Raw genomic sequence first — 17,638 nt, forward strand, 5'->3', positions numbered from 1 at the left:
AATCTGGGAAGGCTATCTCTGCGTTTAAAGTAACTAAGCCAAGCTGCTTCCATTGGAACATATAGGAAAGTTGTGCATCCAGGAGAAAATGAGGATTATTAGAATTCTCATACGGAAACGAAAGAAGAAAGAAAGAGGAAAATTAGAATTAAAAAAAATTGCGAGAAAACACTTACGGATAATCTTGCAGATCAGCCGCAAAATTGAACGCTGACTTTACTCTGAAGTATTTCCCTTCGTGACTGGATACCTGCCGAAAAAGATTGCAGCTTGAGGTAAGAATGGGCAGGCAAGTTTGGCACGTCACTGACTCTGAGCCTGGAAATTTTGCTTCAATCTGCGTTGTTTTGATGGATGGATTTTCATTTAAACTGACCAATTTGTTCAAACCAAGACAGCAAAATCGTACAGTCGGAGTCAAACCCAGTTCTAAACAGTTATAGCATGCACGCTTTGTTAGTCTAATGATTAAATATGACAACAAAGTGGCTACATGTAATGCATTGCAGCAACCACAAATAAGTTTGTAACTTAAACATAGAGGACTTGGGTTGGCTGAAACAAGACTAGCAAAAAGTATTCACAGGAAATCATTGTCATATTCACCTCTGCTTGACCTGCAGCATTGACCAATTCAAAACAAGCACCTTTAAGGCCATCATGACACTTCTGTTTGGTATACATGGTCTGCCCTTCAGGTACTACAAAATCACAGGAAAGCATTTGGGAGCTAAGTGTTTGTTTAAAAAAAAAAACCAATATTTTTATTATAACCTAGATGTTAAAAAAACATCAGAGGCCTGCGGTGCCTCTGAGCAGGCCCTTTGCACAAGTGAGAGAGAAAGGGACAAGTTTTATCCCAGTCCCCTCTCTTTTTTCCCAGGGTAGTAGATTGGGGAACACTTTCAAGTAAATGTCAACTAGGGCCCAGCCTCCTGAGGAAGGGGGGTTGGTGGATGGGCTTTGTTTTTAGTGAGAATTTCTCTTCTTTTCTCAACATTAATCATGCTTTTGTGTTTGAATTTTAACTGTCAAATATTTATAACTATTGGAGAATTTTCTTTCGGTTTTTGAATACAAAAACCTTGACCAACTGGCAAGTTTTCAGGAAGAGGCTAAGCCAAAAAACTAAAACTCAATGTAACTTTATGGAACTCTTATGATTTCAGATGTGTTGAGAGAAGTCAGCCATGGGAACCATTGATGTCAGTGTTCTGTCAGTAACTCAGGGAGTTTTCATGCAGTCATACAACTTGAGGTGGACATGCCGCCTAAGAACTGCCCATGGACCCCATTTGTGTGCTAGTGTCACATAACACTTGTGGTCAAAATTGAGGACTATGTCTGGGCATGGGTAGAATGTACAGCTAAATTCATATGCATTCTTTTTGTTGCCCATGAGGGCAGTTGGGTAATTAATACAAAGACAAAAGAATTTTTAAGTAGTTTCAGTTTAAATATCCCTATGCAACAAGTGTAATAAATTATAATAATTATTAATAATTATTACTATCATTGCCCTGGTAGTTATGTACTGCACATATCGCAAAGTCTAATAGTGGCTTACAGTTCTTTCTCTTAGGTGAGATCGGATGTCTGTCACCTTGTAAAGGTGCCTCTGGCAGCTGCTATCAGTCCATATCTCACTCACCCATCCAAACCACACATGTATATGAAAGGAGGACAGACCACAACCCTGGGGGTCTCCCCCCTACTCTTCACAAACTATCTGTGGGTTCTTTAATTTAACGTCCCATAGTGTTACATGTAATTAACAAGAAAAGTTGTGAGATGGGCCTATGGTTTATAGTCCATAAGACCTGATGTTATTACAAAGGTAACACTTTCTCATTTATTTTAAGACCCTGAATGTTGGTCTGGCAGGAGTTGAACTCAAAATCTCCCGCATGGCAGCCTGAGGCCACTGGTGTATGGTAGTTAATTAAAATACAAATGTCAACACACACCTTTAAAATACAGATAGAAGTCAGCATGAAAAGTTCCAGCCTTGAGATCCACAGAATGCAGATTGATGAGATAAAGGGCTATTTCAACATACACAGTCTTTTGCTCACTGACAACTTCAGGACATTTTTCATAATAATACCTGGGACAAATAGAAACATTTTATTACTCTATTTTCTATGGATTATGACAGGTCAGTTTTTCTCAAGATTCATCTGCACACGATAAGTAGAGTAAATTATTGAAGACAGTCTCATTTAGTACATACATAGCCTATAATTAGGTCAGGTAAGGATAATTGCAGTACAGAAAAAACAGGTGCACAGTGAGGCACTTTCAACCTTCATTTCTTAACTGTAATAATAGTTTGTTATTCTTTAATTTGCTTCGTTAGTAAGGTCATATGCCTTTTTAAAATTAATCTACATTAATAGGGTTTAAATAAGCATCGAGTACCAGGGGAAAAAAATCACTATGAAACTAACTCAACGAATGATGCAATAGGTAAAAAAACATGTATTGGTGTGAGATAAATAAGATAACGCATGAAATGTAACTAGTTTGTGAAGTCTACTCCTATAATGAGGCCGATGAATTCGCTAGTGATATCCAAAAAGATGTCAAAGTGAAAACCAAAAGTCCTTTGAAGCTTCGGACAACAACAACACATTCATATTACAATGCAGACAGCCGAGGGTAGGTGGCAAAGGAACTGAGATGAAATCACGCCATTGTAAGACAAACATGTTAGTAAGACCATGATGTTTCGATACCAAATGCTATAATTTTAACGACGTTGCGTCCTCCCTAAAGCAATGTGACGAAATAAGAGATTTACCCCAATACGTAAAGCTAAATGAAGCGAATACAAAAAGATCTTTTTGTAGGAAGTAGTTAAAAGACATTTGGGTTTATTTAAGTTCTCTTACCATTCGACTCTACATTCATAACCTTTCTTTGATCCTGCAAGAGTTCCTGGAATGCAAGACGCACAGTTCGTGCAGTTCTCAAGTGAATGAATGGCTCCTGATTTATGACAATGATCGCCACACTTATCACAAAAACCACAATTTCCATCGCTCAAACACCAACTGCAATTTCGTCCTCTTGCTAAACAATCGTCATCCGAGACATCACTATTAACGGACAAACAGAGCTTCGATAAAAGTAAAATTCCTGTTGTTATACACAGTGCAGAATAAAATCCGTTGGATAGCATCTTACTACGACTATAAAACATGTTTAGGGAAATTAAACAATGTTCGAGGGAATCTCTTGTCTACCAATAACCGGATTTCCAAGTTTGCAGATGTCTACCGGCATTTCCTACACATGAAAATGACGTTATTTATGCGTCGTGATTGGTCGAAAATTTCGCGGCAAAACTCTGGCTTTTCCCGGAGAAAAAAATTACTTTCCTTGCGTTTTACTGTTTTTTGGAGAGTAAATGAGGATTTTTGTGAAAAGCTTTCGCTTTGAAAAGTGTTTGCCCTGCTACAATGATATCGAAAATAACATTTTGCGTTTGTGCTTTGCATTATTTATTAGATACGATCAAAATACAAATTTTAAAGACTGCCACCGGCTCAGTGTGTTTGTCAAATTGGAAAAAAGGTCGTTCAAGCAGAATTGGATATAGACAATTATATTTAGAATTGTCTAATTTTAATTCTACCCCATAGACAAAAAAACAAATACAGCTATAATCCTCCTTAAGATTTATATTACTAAAAAGCTTTGATTTCGTTAAAATGCTGTTTTGAAACATTTATTAAAGCTAAAAAAAAATATTTAGGAGGAGAGGAGGTGTAATTCGATAGGCTTAAAACTGAGTAGCCAAAATTATTTATAGGCCACTTTCGAAAATAATTTTGCATAAGTAATGTTTTTGTTTTCTCCAGGGACCAAGTGAAACTGAAAACAATGCGTATGCAAAATTTGGAGGGACAAACAAAGAGTATCATGGTATTTTCGAAAATGGCCAATTCTGTGTATAAATAACGCCCCTACCCCCTTCCCCCGATTTTCTCACACTGTTCCCCGGCTCGGTATCAGCGGTATCTAATTCAAGAGCCAATGCGGTCGTATACGATGCACTGATTGTGCTTCCTTTGTAATCAAGATGGCAGATCTAAGTGCATATCGAGATCAACATTTTAAAGTAATATGGCTCTCCTTTTTGTCTTTTGCTTCCCACTACTTCAGATTCAATCAACTGACGGTATGAATGTTGGTTTTTCGTTACTTTCCGCTCTCTCTAGGGCTCTCGAGTCGATCTGGAGAAGAAGTTAGAAACAAGTTCAACTCTGTATGTTGGCAACTTGTCATTTTATACAACTGAAGAACAGATTCACGAGTTATTTTCGCGGGCAGGGGATCTGAAAAGGATTATCATGGGGCTTGATAAGGTTAAGAAGACTCCATGTGGATTTTGTTTTGTGGAGTATCCTTTGCTGATTCGATGGAGATTTGGCTTTCATTCATAAAACAAGAATCTCTCATAAAAAGCGATGTTCATCATTCTGGCCCCCGCTGTTATCAATGAGTCAACCAGCTGTTTGATTGTTTGAACAACGACGTCCTTTGTGTGGTGGTTAGTAAATTTGGGTGTCACAAGAAATTTGACATAAGTTATTTAAAAAAATGAACATCGCTATAGATTTAAATATTAATTTATTATTATTATTTCATTGGTCTTTGGAGAGTTCTCTTTTTTCCTTAGGTTACAGTGCAGGGCTGGCGTAGTGGTGAGAGCACTCGCCTCCCACCAATTTGGCTCAGGTTCGATTCCCAGGCTTGGCGTCATATGTGGGTTGAGTTTGTTGGTTCTCCACTCTTCTCCTAGTGGTCTTTGAGTGCCCCATTGGGGGCAATAAGGACTAATATATAATTTGTTGATTTCACTTTACAGTGTCCTCAATTAGTGCTCCAGTACTAGAAGACCAGTCCATTTCCTTTGTGGTGTTAAAAATTTTTCTTTAGGAACTACAGGCCAAATGATTACTTCCTGCCTCAGGAAACTGTATACCGGTATCATGGATTACGTGAGAAACCTTGCTTCCTACCCCATTTGCCCTCTATCAGGATGTTAAAGAATACCCAAGGAGCACCAGTACAACTGGCTAGCATTTCTTGCCCCATAAAAAGCCAAAAACAAAATTATTCTGATCACATAAAGAATTAACAATAATTATTGTGATTTCCTGAAAGATTGGTTTTTGGACATTTTGTAGTACAGTATTCCATCATGTGGTATTTACCTGTCCTTGTGTGCCAAGCCTTCTCAAAAACTATCAACCTAAGCTACGATTGTAGATACTACTCGCGTGAAGATGCGCAGAATGCAGTGTGGTACATAAATGGGACTAGATTAGATGACCGGGTTATCCGTACAGACTGGGATGCAGGCTTTGAGGAGGGACGTCAATATGGAAGAGGCAGAAGTGGAGGACAGGTAAAACTTGCATGGAGCTTTAAATACCGTAATGATGATGATAATAGTAATGATAATCATCATCATCTCTTTTGTCTCAAATCTTAAGCTTTACAATACAATGCATCAATGCATAACCCATTGACTCTTGAACCGCCCTCCATTGATGACTAAAAAAACCCTTTGCTACACAGGCTACAAACAATGCTATTCTCCTTTCAGGTAAGAGATGAGTACAGAGTTGACTATGACCCTGGCAGAGGAGGTTATGGTAAAAAAGCACAGCAAACCAGCCCGGGAGTTATCAGCAGTCCACCTGTGGCTTATTCAAAACGGTGACACAATAGACTATGAACTTTGAAAAGAACAGCACTGGTAAATTTCCATATCACAGAACTCTGCGGGAATAGCTCATAGCCAAGAACATGTTGTCCATAAACTGTAGATGCAGCAAAGTTTCTCCTTTAAAATCCACAACATTGAAAACATTATTTCAAAGTTTTAAATCAGTAAGTTAAAAGCTCGTGTTTTGTTAGCGTTGAAATTTGTGGTCGAAGTGACTAGTCACAACAGTTTGCTTACATATTTATTGGGGGAACATACCCGATGTAATGCCACACAATCCAGGGTTTACTCAGTAATGGTCAGTTTTAAAAATACACTACTCAGACTTTGAAATCTTGCACTTGGAAACACAAACCTTAAAATGCGCAAAATTTAACTTTACTTTGTATAACTTTAATTAAATTAAAGAGCTTTTAGTAACTCTTATGTTTGAGAAAAATCTAAACAAAAGAAAAGTAAGCGTCCAACTTAGGCTGAATTGCCTGAAGTAAGGTTACCACCAATCCAAGGTCAAATGTGACCAAGAAAGCCATAGTGACGGCAGTGCTAACCTTCCTTCAAACAAGAGCATTCTGCCCTGTTATGAAAGTTTAGTTAGGAATATTATTTGTCCAAGGCACAAGGTCCCCTAGAAGGAAAGTAGTGCTTTGTTTACAAGAAGAGAGGATGCTAGAAGGTGAGGGATGGTGTTCCCCTAGTAGGACGGTCAAAGATGGCAAGTGTTTATAAGTGAAATTTAAAAGCTCAGGTCACCTTCAACACTCAAGGCAACTTTCATTGTGCTTTTCAGCTACTGTAAAAGGCACAGGGTCTGGGAAATAGCAAAAAGTTGTCTGCACTAGCCAAGTTGCCCTTTCTATGGCACTTGTAGATACATGTATCACAGAGTCCCTACAAATGTAGCTTTCTCGTAAACAGGGCTTAAGGGTGCAAAGCAAGCTCACAAAGGTGCGTCACCTTTCTAGCTTGCATAGCTGGCAGTTCTGTCCGAGCAATTATGCAATCCAGCAGCAAAGCTGCACGGGCATTGGGGTGGGGAAGAAATTATGCCTTCATGGCTTTGGATTTGATTACTTGCTTGCTCGGAAAAAAACCCACCTGCTGTGCAGGCTATCAGCTTTCCAGTAAGTAAGTTGTGAATTTGTTTTATCATTGAACATTGTACGAAAAGAACAAATCTCTATTGTTAAGGTCAGCCATTTGGAGGTACAGACTGTATGAGACACAGTCAGATTTTTTGAACATACCAACAATGCGTATCTGTCAATACTGTTATCAGAAGTTATATAATGAAGTTTATGTAAACTGTAAATAATGTTTTGATTTGAAATTTTGTTCTTAAACATTACATTTTTGTGTAATGGAATGTAGTTTTGTTTTTGTCAATAAAACCTGGAATTTGCAGCTGACTGATATAAGATGGTTATGGCATTTTGTAATAATCATTTTGATACTGCATCATAACATTAAGGGGTTGTAAAAATGCCCTAACTGTTTCAACTAGTAGCCAAATATCACGGTTGAAGGAAAAAAACATGACAAAAAATGGGAAGAGGCCTCTTTTCAACATTAAGGTTTCAGTTTTTGCACAGGAATGAACATTGCAGAACCTAACAACTGTAAGAGGCAGGGGCCAGATTTGAGAAAATGATCTAAATGCAACATCCAATTTGATTAACGTTTCTATAATTACCGGTATGTAGATTATTAATCATGTCAATATAACTCCAAAAGTGCATTCCATTTTATTTGCTAAGTTGCAACAGTTTTCCAGTGAGAAAATTGAGAGAAGTGATCCTTGCACTTGGCTGAACAATATTTATACAGTGCAAAAAGGTTCTCGCTGAAGGTGACATGAATAGTTTATCGGAGTTGTGTAAGAGTGGCGATTTTATGTGGGAGTGAGACATGGTGTCTGAGGGAAAATGAGATAGCAATTTTGAGAAGGACTGAGAGAGCAATGGTGAGAGCAATGTGTGGTGCAAAACTGGAGAAAAAAGGACAGAGGACCTGATGGAGACGTTGGGATTCAAGGAAACAGTAGTTCAGATGCAAAGGCGAATGGATTGAGATGGTACGGGGATCTGTTGAGGAGGGATGATGGGCATGTTCTGAGAAAAGCGTTGGAGTTCGAAGTGAAGGGCAAGAGGAAGCGAGGACAACCAAAGAAGATGTGGAGGAGAGCAAGAGCGTTGGTTTGGAGAAAAAAGACGCCATGAATCGAGTGAAATGGAGAGTGGGAGTTAGAAAGATTGCTGACAAAGTGGGGTAAATCCGGCCACCCCCGTTTACGGGGATAAACCTGGATCAAAGTTGGATTGATTGATTGATTGATATACAATGTAATGGTAATAGGACTGAATCTGTAATCATATGAGTGATTAACAAAATCGGATGACCGTGTAGCGGGAGTCTGATTTGTTTAATCACGAGTATGATTACAGAGCAAATTGGACGACACAAAGTCCTGTTACAAATAATTATTAATCATAACCATTACAATTTCCAAGAAAACAAATGCATTCCTTTTTCACTGACTGTTACAAATTTGCCCATTTTGGAAAATCCCCAGTTTGGTAAGGTTTTGCAAAGAACATAACAGATCAGTCAATGTTAGGTACTTTCATTAAAATTTAAAGGGGCTTTGTCACGTTATTTTGGGGTGTTTTGGGGACATCTTTCGTCTATCACGAGTTTAAAATTCTGAAAAGGTAAATTATGTGGAATTCCTTAACTGATAAAATCATTGTTACATCACAAAGTAGATGATTCTTATAAAAAAAAAACTGCCTTTATGGAGGCAATAATTTGCCATAAACTTTAAAAACGTTGGGCCAGCTTTTTTCAAGATTACCCAACAGCAATCCGTTTCAATCTTGTCCATTTGTGTCCATCCATTCTTCTCTTTCCTTTTGTTGCACCAGTATTTCTTTTATGTTGTTCAACGGTTTTAAGTGGTTATTGCAATGTTTCATTCTACTTTTTGGGCATTTTGGGAGCAGTGAAATGACATCATTTTGCGTGACATAGCCTCTTAAGTAACAAGACAAGTATGTCTGAGTATAAATTTTTGACCATTAAATTTTATGATAAAAGGCATACAACAAATACATGTATGGCCTCAAAATAAATTTCTTCCAAAACAAAGGACTCAGGACATTTCATAGCAAAAATTTCTTCTAATGTATCTTGATACTTTAATAAAATAATATTCATCTCTGCTTGCAGCATCTTTGGTTTTGCTTAGTCAGTCATTTAAGGTACAGTGTAGAGGAACAATGACAGGTTTAAAGTAAAGGTCACTTTTCACAGCTCACTTGTTACAAATTCTTTAGTACATGTAATGCTAAATTTAGGCATCATTAGGCCTACAAACAGAGGTTAGGCCTAAGGTTAGCCAAATTGAAGGTTTTTGGTTGCTTTAAATTAGTATTTAGTTGAAATAATGACCTGTAATAAGTGCCCGGGGAACAACACAAAGCTCAAGTATGAAGGTTTCAGTGTCACCAATTTTGTGCTTTGACTGAGATAGTTTATAGCATTGTCAAAGTTAAGGTGGTGATACTCCGTTGCTTGGACATGTCACAAAACAACGACTCAATGACTGCTAGTTTTGCCTGCTTTTACATCAAATTTAAAGTGAAGTTACAGTGCGATGTGCCTTACCGTGGCCACCTAACGAAGTTTTTTAAAAATTATATGCCAATCAGGGTGTGCAAATTTGATTGACAGTCACGCCTCCTCGCAAAGTTTGCTCAGTTGTAACTTGAACACTGTTGCGTGGGCTGTTGAGTTGACGTATTTACACATCGTTGTCAAATTAAGGGGAAAGTTTGTTGGGTAGCCATGGTAAGGCGCGTTGCACTGTTAAGGAGAAAATGGCAAAATGTGCTTGCTGTTCAGGGTAGTGTTACAGCTCTGATAAGCTGACTGTTTAATTGTATGGTAGCAGTCACTGTGTTTGTTGATTACCCTGTCATATTCAGTGTGGGTAGAAAGCCAATCACATTGTAAGTTGTGAGAGCTGCTGCATGACCCATTATAAGTGGAGTGATTTAATTTGAGGTTCTCTTACAAGCTCTTGTTCATGGTGTCAATGCCATTTCAATCCTTTTCACTACTCAAATGATAAGAACTCTTTATGTGATACTTTTCACTCTTCACATGGATTTATATTATCCATATATTTAATCAGTGGTTCACAATATCTCTTGGAGACGACTCAGATTGTTCTACTCCAAAAAAGTTCTTTTTGATGATGTATCGCAAACACTGAAGAATAACATTCCTCTCATGGCGCATTTCTGGAGCCAACAATTTTTCTAGAAGAGTTGATTTCCTCACTGCGAGTGATTTGGAATCAACCTTAAAAGAGATGAAAAACAATCAGAATTAGTGATCTTTGATAGAAAAAAAAAATTGGACATTAGGTGAAGAGCACCCATTCAGCAGAGTCCTTTTCAATCTTCCTAGAAAACTGTCAGTTCTTCCAAGTTTTTCAAGGAAGATTAAAGTGGCTCTGATCTCAGTGTATTAGGCAAGAGGCAGCATTGTAGATGATGTCCAATAAAGGCTGTATACCATGTGGTCCCTTGACATTTCCAAACTCTATTACTTTATTATTCTGGTCAGGTGTAACCCTCTGTCATTTTTTTTTAGCATTAGTTTATGGGTTGGGATTAGGAACATGGTCAGGAGGGAGACATTGGGGTCTGCAGAAATGTGGTATCCGTTACTTTTTAGCATGATATTTCAGAAATTGTAGTCAGAAATGATTGGAATTGTGGTATGATCAAACCCTACGGAAAGCGGTTCTCGTATGTTTTGGTTCACAGTATTCAGTGTAGAAATTACGTCAAGGAATTACCAGATTTCTGGTTGCTCCGGGGGAATATTGAAAACTCTGCAACCTTCCTCCTTGGTGTGAGATCACGCTTTGCAAGTGCGATTCGTTTTAACAAATTATTGTTTGCTGTACTGACAAAGGTACATGTAATCCACGTGCACAGAGCAACATGGGGAAGGAAAAAATAAGGATTGATGATGGTGTTTTGGTTTCGGTATTTAACTGGTTTTCAACGCAATTTCAGTATTATTTTGGCATGGAAATGCGGTGTGGACAATTCCCAATGTCCCCCTCCGTCAGGATTAGAACATGCTATCTTTAATTAACGCTCTCACAATTTTTTGGAAATTTACTGCTAACCTCGGTGCTTGATTTTTTATTTCTCCTCTGGAATTTTCTTGATCTTCTCTTTGCATTATGTTTCTTTTGTCTTGATACATGAACAGTTTCTAATAATTCCTTTCTGATTTCAGGTTTTTCTGCGAGATCTTCGTCTATAACACCACTAGTTTCTTGATTATTGTTCATTTCTGTTGGTATAGATGATTTTTAAATCAAAACTGCAACAATTTTTTTCAGTAAGATATAAATTAATGGGAAATGATACATTACCTGTTTGTTTTTCATATTCATCTGATCACTTGCATAAGCTGAGCACAGGGAAGTCAGTGCTGATGTACGTTCGGAAATTCCTTTATGAAGATCAGTTTCACGTGAAATAAAATCTATTCACTTTTGATGAGACCTGGTTACTAGTGGAAGAAGGTGATCTCCCTTTTGGTGATAACCTCTCCTTGGTTTGATACTCTGTATCTAAAATGCACAAACACAACCAAATCAAACAAAATTTAACCAAGACCTTGCCTTGCTCAGGAATTTTAAAATCTGAGCTACTTAGAAATGACCACAGCAGATACATGATGTATACGAGTTTAGATAGATACTGCAATCAAAAGCCATGGGATTTAAATTTCAGTCCCTTAACTATGCTACACTTCATGTTCAGATTAGAATTTTCTGGTTTTGAATTTTCTTCTCACTTCCTCAAGGACTCTTTTGGTCATTCACTCACTCTGTCACAATACTTAACAATTACCAGATTCCTCTTCATCACAATCAGCAAGGACATAGCAAGAGGGTCTCCCCCATTTTGTAGCCTTTTGGTTTCTTGAGATTGGCTCTCTTCTTGTCCATTTTCTTGTACAGATAATTCACTTATTTTTGATTTATTTGCTAGTTTTTCTTTTTAATCCTCTTGGCCTCTCCTGTGATGGTGTCTGTTATTGAAGCGATTGAGACCACCCGCTGGAAAGTTCTGCCTCCTCGCTGACCTCGGCGATATCTATGAAGATGAAATTCAAGAAAAAAATTCAAATTAGATTATTTCTTGCAAGTTTTCACTCATTGAGTTATTAGCCGATACTGATATAAATTTTTCTAAAAATGGAAACTTGAGGAAAACATTTGTGTTCATGCAACTATGAATGGGGTAATGTAACCCTACGAAAATTGATCTCGAAGCATCAGTATTGTGCCTCCAATACTGGACAAATTTCACAGACACAGTTGTGTTACTCCGAGTGTATCCTAGTAGAGGAATATGAATCTTAAGTGTAAAAATGGCCAACAATGTCTTTTGCTGCAAGCCAAATGCTCACTGTATCAACCTACATGTACATGTAGTTGTGAAAATCATCCCATGAAAATACAGGATTTTCAAGTACCATACCTGAAATTCTTGGTTTCAACACTTGTCCACATGCGTGCCTCTTAGCTTCCTCTTCCTTCTTCTTTTCAACATTAGCTACTGTGGGATACTTCCTTTACGAACAAAAAACACTTGTAAGAAATAATTGTTAGCCAACTCAAGGTATGTTGCATTGGGACTTTATGACAGTACGTCTACTGTGTAAAGCAGCCAGCTGGTGAGACTTGTGAATCCTGGCGACAACGGAGGGTCAGGTGAATGCTCTGCCCATTACATGTATGCGATCCTTACTCTCTTAACGCTTAACAACATCTAGGTGAACTCAAAAACCCTTTAGCCCTTCCCAATTTGGCAGTAAGACTTCTAGATTTTACTCTGGTTAACACGTCCAGACATTATACTCTCCGATTGAGGGTGCTTTACTTGTAAATGGGTTAAAGCGTTGAATAATCCAAGTGAGTAGCCCATTCAGATATTAAGCCTGTCTCCCTATTGTATAATTTAACTTTTTATTTCAGGCACAAACTGGTTTATTGATAAACCAATGTATATGGTCAACTGAGGTATATTGTAATGTAGGACATACTTTGAATATTACTTATCTGATTCATTTGCACCAAATGCAGAATGTGCTTTTACCCACTGTAATAATCCAAGTAGACGATACATGTAATAGCAACACAATACTAGATAGTAAAAAATTTCAATTAAGCAATTTACAACCTTTTCCTCTCTTCTCGCCACTTCGCTATTTCCTCAGGAGTATCCAGCTTTATTCTCATTTTTCCAGAAGCATGAACCTGGAAGAAATTGAACAAGATATTTTATAATATCATTGTCCATGTGCAAATCACGTTAAGTTTAACAAAAGCATTTTCACTGCTAAGAACCAGTAAAATCATCAGTATGGAAGGATTTACCAGCAGTTTGAATTCTTGGAGTGCACTTTGAAAAGGTGTAACTCGAAACTACTAATGAAGACATCAATGTAGAGCCAATCAGATCACATGTTTTGATATCCATTGATGCAAAACCAAAGGAGGATTGACACGACTGGTCGACAAGGCCTTAAAGTGCAATGTTCATGAACTTGCCCATCATCTTTCTGATAGGCTAGCCTGTATCTGGTAATAATTACCAGCACGTAAATTAAGATTTCTCCTTTTTCTGGACTCTGTCTCAGCTGGAAAATATTACCATGTCGGATCACTTACTTTATCCTAGTAAGGTTTCATTTAGCTCACTAGAGAGTGTGTAATTGGTGTGGGTCGTGGTCCCTAACCCTACCCTAACCCTAACCTAACCCTTTTTTTAATCAACGACTGGAAATTCTCGAAACAGACAAGACCTAAGATCTAACACAAATTTGGACCGAGCACTGAGGTAGCTAATATATATCTTTTTTTATCTTCAAACAAACACAACCCACGACCCACCTACGCCCCCATACCATGACCCACCCCACCCACGCGATCTTAAACCTCATCCACCTCACTATAGTCTTGCGTCCTAATGCTACCTCTGTTCAGGTAGCGAATAGTAGGTTTGCAGTGTTTGTGTGTTTCCGACATTCGTCTCAGTTGTAGATACTGTAGTTATCACAGAAGAAGATCACGAGCGCTTACCGGGTGGAAGTTCTTTCAAGAGGACTTGGATTGGGAGAATGTTGAGTCACACCCTGTTGGTTTTACGACTAATCCTAAAATTCACACCACTTTCCCTCCTCGGCTGATAATACTAACCAAAATACATGATATATCACCTGTATCCAATGTAGTTTCAACATTTTTCTCGAAGCCTTGAACAGAAACATCCATCATAGCTATCACTGAAAGGGAAAATATAATAATAATATTGTTGCACAGTCAATTAGGGGACTTAAAATCGAGGGGCTTCAGGCCTTAACAATTCAGTCAGGGTGACAACAAATTCTGGTTGCCAAAAAACCATCTTTAAAACAACCAACAGTCCATTTTACAGTTTGCTTGCTCATTGACCTACGTAGCCCTATAAATGGGCTATGCGGCTGCCGCTGACCTTGTATTGATACAGGCCTCACACTGCATTTCATCACATAAATTGTGTTGTTGTAATTCTAATTACTCAACCTTAACATTAGAAAAGCACATAAAGGTTTTTGTAGCAAAACCGGGCCCTTGCAGCTTGCTTTCATTCTTAGGGTAGGTAAACTTAGCTACACCTGTAAAATGGTATATTGGAGAGAAAAAAATTGATACTCAAGTACAAACCACAACATGAGATCCTAAATGTGCATTCAATGTTTCCTTGCGGTTAAATTCCTTCTGGCAAGCATCACAGCTGAACACTTTCTTTTATAAATGATTGGAGTTATTTTCTTGTTATTCACTTTTTTGCCTAAAAGTCAGAAGTGAAGACTAGAGATCTTTCATCTAGAGATTTTTATTAATAATATTAATGATGATAATTATCACTAATTAATACCCATGATGAATTTTCATTGTTTCACGAGTCTGTTGCCAGTGATATTCCTCTTCAGATTTGGCATTCTCACGTACCCTGCCATGGTTTTCTCATCAGCCATGAGTTCAACACTTTTTTGACATGTGCATGAATACTGACGATATCCATTGAACGTCACCTATTGTCCAGTAAAAAAAATGTGCCAACGTACCAGGTCCCCTCGTTGGCTCACGAAACAAAGGGTCTTTTGTTTTGCAATTGGCACATTGAATAATAGACGCAATGTTTTGTAAAAAAACAGATATCTTCCTATGGCATGATTTTTCTTACATGTAAATTTCACTACAAATCTTGTTTTTTTTTATTTCAAATATGCCAAACCACAGGAGCAAAAGACCCTTTGTTTTGACAGCCAATGAGGCCTCTGGTTTGTACATTAATGACAATAGGTGACATCCAAGATATCTTTGTTATAATTATAACATGAACTAAGAAAAAGCTGATAATTCTTAGATTCCACCTTGAATTCTTCAGCACACTTGCCGTCCGTGCTTAACAATTCAAATTCAATTCAAAACAACGAGAAAAAGCTTTGGCATCCAAGATAGAGTGTTGCCAAGGACCTCAATTACCTGCAAATTTGGTATCCTGTGGTCGACGTTGTGATGGTGAATAGCTCTGATTTAAGGATTGCATCTGCCACGTGGTTTTGCTATATTTTTCATGTTCTCCAGCTCGGCAGTCTCAGTTGCGAAGAAATGGGAGGAAGGATAGGGAAGGGGGAATCTTTGGCGGCAAACCCAGATGTGTACTCGGTGGCAATTGCAAAAATCGATGTGTGAAGCTCCTTGCACAGGCCATGCTGGCAAATCCGTTGTTATAAAATTTAACAGGTAAGTTTACAACAAATTCGGAGGTGGTAGCTGTGACATCTTTTAACTACAAGCAACCACTTGAGCTGGATTGCTGGGCGAATGAGTCAAACAACAACCCCTTTAAATTATTTGCATCAACGACGCCAGCCCTGCAGTTCGCGCCAAGCACGTGCGCTTCTCTCAGATAAGTTTTCGTAAGGCTTCGGTTTTTTACGGGTTTTTTCGTGTTCTTCGGAAGGGGTCGTTTGATCGTCGGTCTTCCGTCGCACGTCCTGGGAATAAGTTGAACGTAAAACCTCAAGTAATCTCAGCAGTGGGTGTCCTGAACATCAATATTGAATGAAGTATTTTGGATATTCATGCGTGCCACAGAGGGTTCAAAAGACAGCTTTTTTTCGAAGGAATGAAAGCCTTTTACTGATTATAAATGCGTAACTAGTAAGTTTTGTTTTTATTCTTTCTGCATCAAGAAGGGGACTGCAATCTCGCTGAAAAATCGTTTGCTTTGAAGAAAATAAGAATTATTTATCACATGGCGGTAGAGACACGTTTCTGTTTATTGTGGGTCTTGACCTCACCAAGAGGGAAAAAAGACGCAGAATGCTATTCGGGAACATGGTTCTCCACCATCTTAAAGTAGTCAACCTCTTCAGTGGAGCAAGATTTGTAGTTGGTGCCAAGGAATTACCTCAGAATGACAGAGAGGATCTTGAAAAACAAACATAATTATGGAGATATTTTATTCCTTCCAGCGGCAAGGTGGCCAAAGATTCCCCCTATTATGAACTCACTTAATAAAGTCCTACAATCCTTCTTACTGGCTGATTACAATATCAATTCCTCATATCTTAGGAAGGGTTTGACATGACGACACTTTTGTTCGCCTTGACATGATCCTTTCTGAACTTGAGAAGAATTTCTCAAGAACAAAGTTATACTGGGGGTTCTTTCGTGGTGATGCACATGTAAGTTTCATGGGCCATGGGCTGAAATGGACTTGGCACCTTTGTGATCGTTTATTTGCCCATATGACACAAGGTGGTGGTTATATCTTTTCAGGTGATTTGGTGAATTTCATTGCGCGAAATGCTGATCTCTTACAAAAGTTCAACATTGAAATATGTAATCAGTTGGTAAGTGATAACCAATGAATCAATTTATATTTCCACTGATGGGACTGTCTGTGCTGAAGGTTGTTAGGAGTGTAATAATGGGCCAGTTCCCAAGGTTCTCTTTGTCTCCGTTTCAATTGAGTCTTTGTGCTCAACCATTTGAAAGGCAAATGAGTTTGATCTGCATAAGAATACACAACTCATTTCAATTTGAGTTTGTGGCAGCACAGGACTCGCCTTTGAAACTGAGGCATGCAGCAACGTCGGAAATGGGAAATGGGGAATTCCTTTTAGCATGAGACATACCTTTGAGGGCTCACTTTAAGAAATGCCCCATTTTTTCACAAACGCTGCAATGAAATACAAGAGATCTTTTATGGTCAGACACACCAAATAGGATTGAAACTGGAAAAACTACAAGGTGGAACTTGCAGATTTATGTACAGTTGAAGGAGCAAAGTACAGCTTGGTTGTTGGTACGAAGCGGTGGAAACCAGAGCTCCTTGGTTTGGTCTATGCTAGAACTCCATTTTTGTTTTAACTTTCCTCGTCATCCCTGTAGCGCTTAAAAAATACATGCCAAATTTGGCTTCTATTGATACGCTGTGTGGAGCAGATTAACTTAAACAGATTTTTAATTTCTTTTGCATTCCAGGAGCGTGGCTTTGCTCCTCTCCAAGTTACATAGACTTCATGATTTCAGGTTTGACACTGAATACCGCTCTCGAGGCTGCAACAATCTTCACATCGTAAGTCACAAACAGTCCATCAGTGAAATGTACCAAAAACACAGACAGCTACAAGAGAACAGAAAACTCTGCATGAAGAAACTCGTTTGCGCAATTCATTCATTTACAACTGGGCATTTCCACCAACAGAATGTTGTATGAGGGTAGGGGTAATCCCATAAAC

General features: G+C 38.3%; 3 protein-coding genes, 1 long non-coding RNA gene and 1 pseudogene across 5 annotated transcripts in view; 3 read left to right on the forward strand and 2 right to left on the reverse strand.

Annotated features, from left to right (window-relative positions):
• LOC137983337 (uncharacterized) overlaps positions 1-3,494 on the reverse strand; it is a 10,964-nt gene extending 7,470 nt beyond the window's left edge. The window contains exons 1-4 of the mRNA XM_068830539.1: positions 2,895-3,494; positions 1,968-2,107; positions 607-701; positions 177-250 (exon numbers count right to left, since the gene is read on the reverse strand). Coding sequence (XP_068686640.1) covers positions 177-250; positions 607-701; positions 1,968-2,107; positions 2,895-3,205 — 620 coding nt within the window. The 5' untranslated portion in view covers positions 3,206-3,494. The remainder of the gene's footprint in view (positions 1-176; positions 251-606; positions 702-1,967; positions 2,108-2,894) is intronic.
• LOC137983341 (uncharacterized) overlaps positions 1-3,921 on the forward strand; it is an 8,465-nt gene extending 4,544 nt beyond the window's left edge. The window contains exon 3 of the long non-coding RNA XR_011118947.1: positions 3,867-3,921. This is a non-coding gene — a long non-coding RNA (uncharacterized lncRNA). The remainder of the gene's footprint in view (positions 1-3,866) is intronic.
• Positions 3,922-4,045: 124 nt separating this feature from the next.
• LOC137983338 (nuclear cap-binding protein subunit 2-like) lies at positions 4,046-7,144 on the forward strand. Its single transcript, XM_068830540.1, has 4 exons — positions 4,046-4,126; positions 4,227-4,408; positions 5,281-5,419; positions 5,621-7,144. Exons 1-4 carry the CDS (start codon positions 4,088-4,090, stop codon positions 5,735-5,737), a joined length of 477 nt encoding a protein of 158 aa, XP_068686641.1. The 5' UTR covers positions 4,046-4,087; the 3' UTR covers positions 5,738-7,144.
• A 1,785-nt stretch (positions 7,145-8,929) lies between these two features.
• Positions 8,930-17,638, reverse strand: part of LOC137983340 (FMR1-interacting protein NUFIP1-like) — a 200,645-nt gene continuing 191,936 nt past the window's right edge. The window contains exons 1-9 of one of the 2 annotated variants that reach the window (XR_011118946.1): positions 15,372-15,876; positions 14,547-14,673; positions 14,060-14,125; positions 13,021-13,097; positions 12,319-12,410; positions 11,686-11,931; positions 11,202-11,402; positions 10,950-11,119; positions 8,930-10,108 (exon numbers count right to left, since the gene is read on the reverse strand). Coding sequence is in view for 1 of the 2 variants with exons in the window: in XM_068830542.1 (XP_068686643.1) it covers positions 11,870-11,931; positions 12,319-12,410; positions 13,021-13,097; positions 14,060-14,083 (255 nt within the window). In the remaining variant the exon portion in view is untranslated. Of the gene's footprint in view, positions 10,109-10,949; positions 11,120-11,201; positions 11,403-11,685; positions 11,932-12,318; positions 12,411-13,020; positions 13,098-14,059; positions 14,126-14,546; positions 14,674-15,371; positions 15,877-17,638 lie in introns of those variants that run through there. The other variant, XM_068830542.1, reaches the window with a different exon arrangement.
• Positions 15,574-17,636, forward strand: LOC137981912 (beta-1,3-galactosyltransferase 6-like; annotated as a pseudogene).

The sequence above is a fragment of the Montipora foliosa genome, chromosome 13, assembly GCF_036669935.1.
Source record: "Montipora foliosa isolate CH-2021 chromosome 13, ASM3666993v2, whole genome shotgun sequence".
Taxonomy (NCBI): domain Eukaryota; kingdom Metazoa; phylum Cnidaria; class Anthozoa; order Scleractinia; family Acroporidae; genus Montipora; species Montipora foliosa.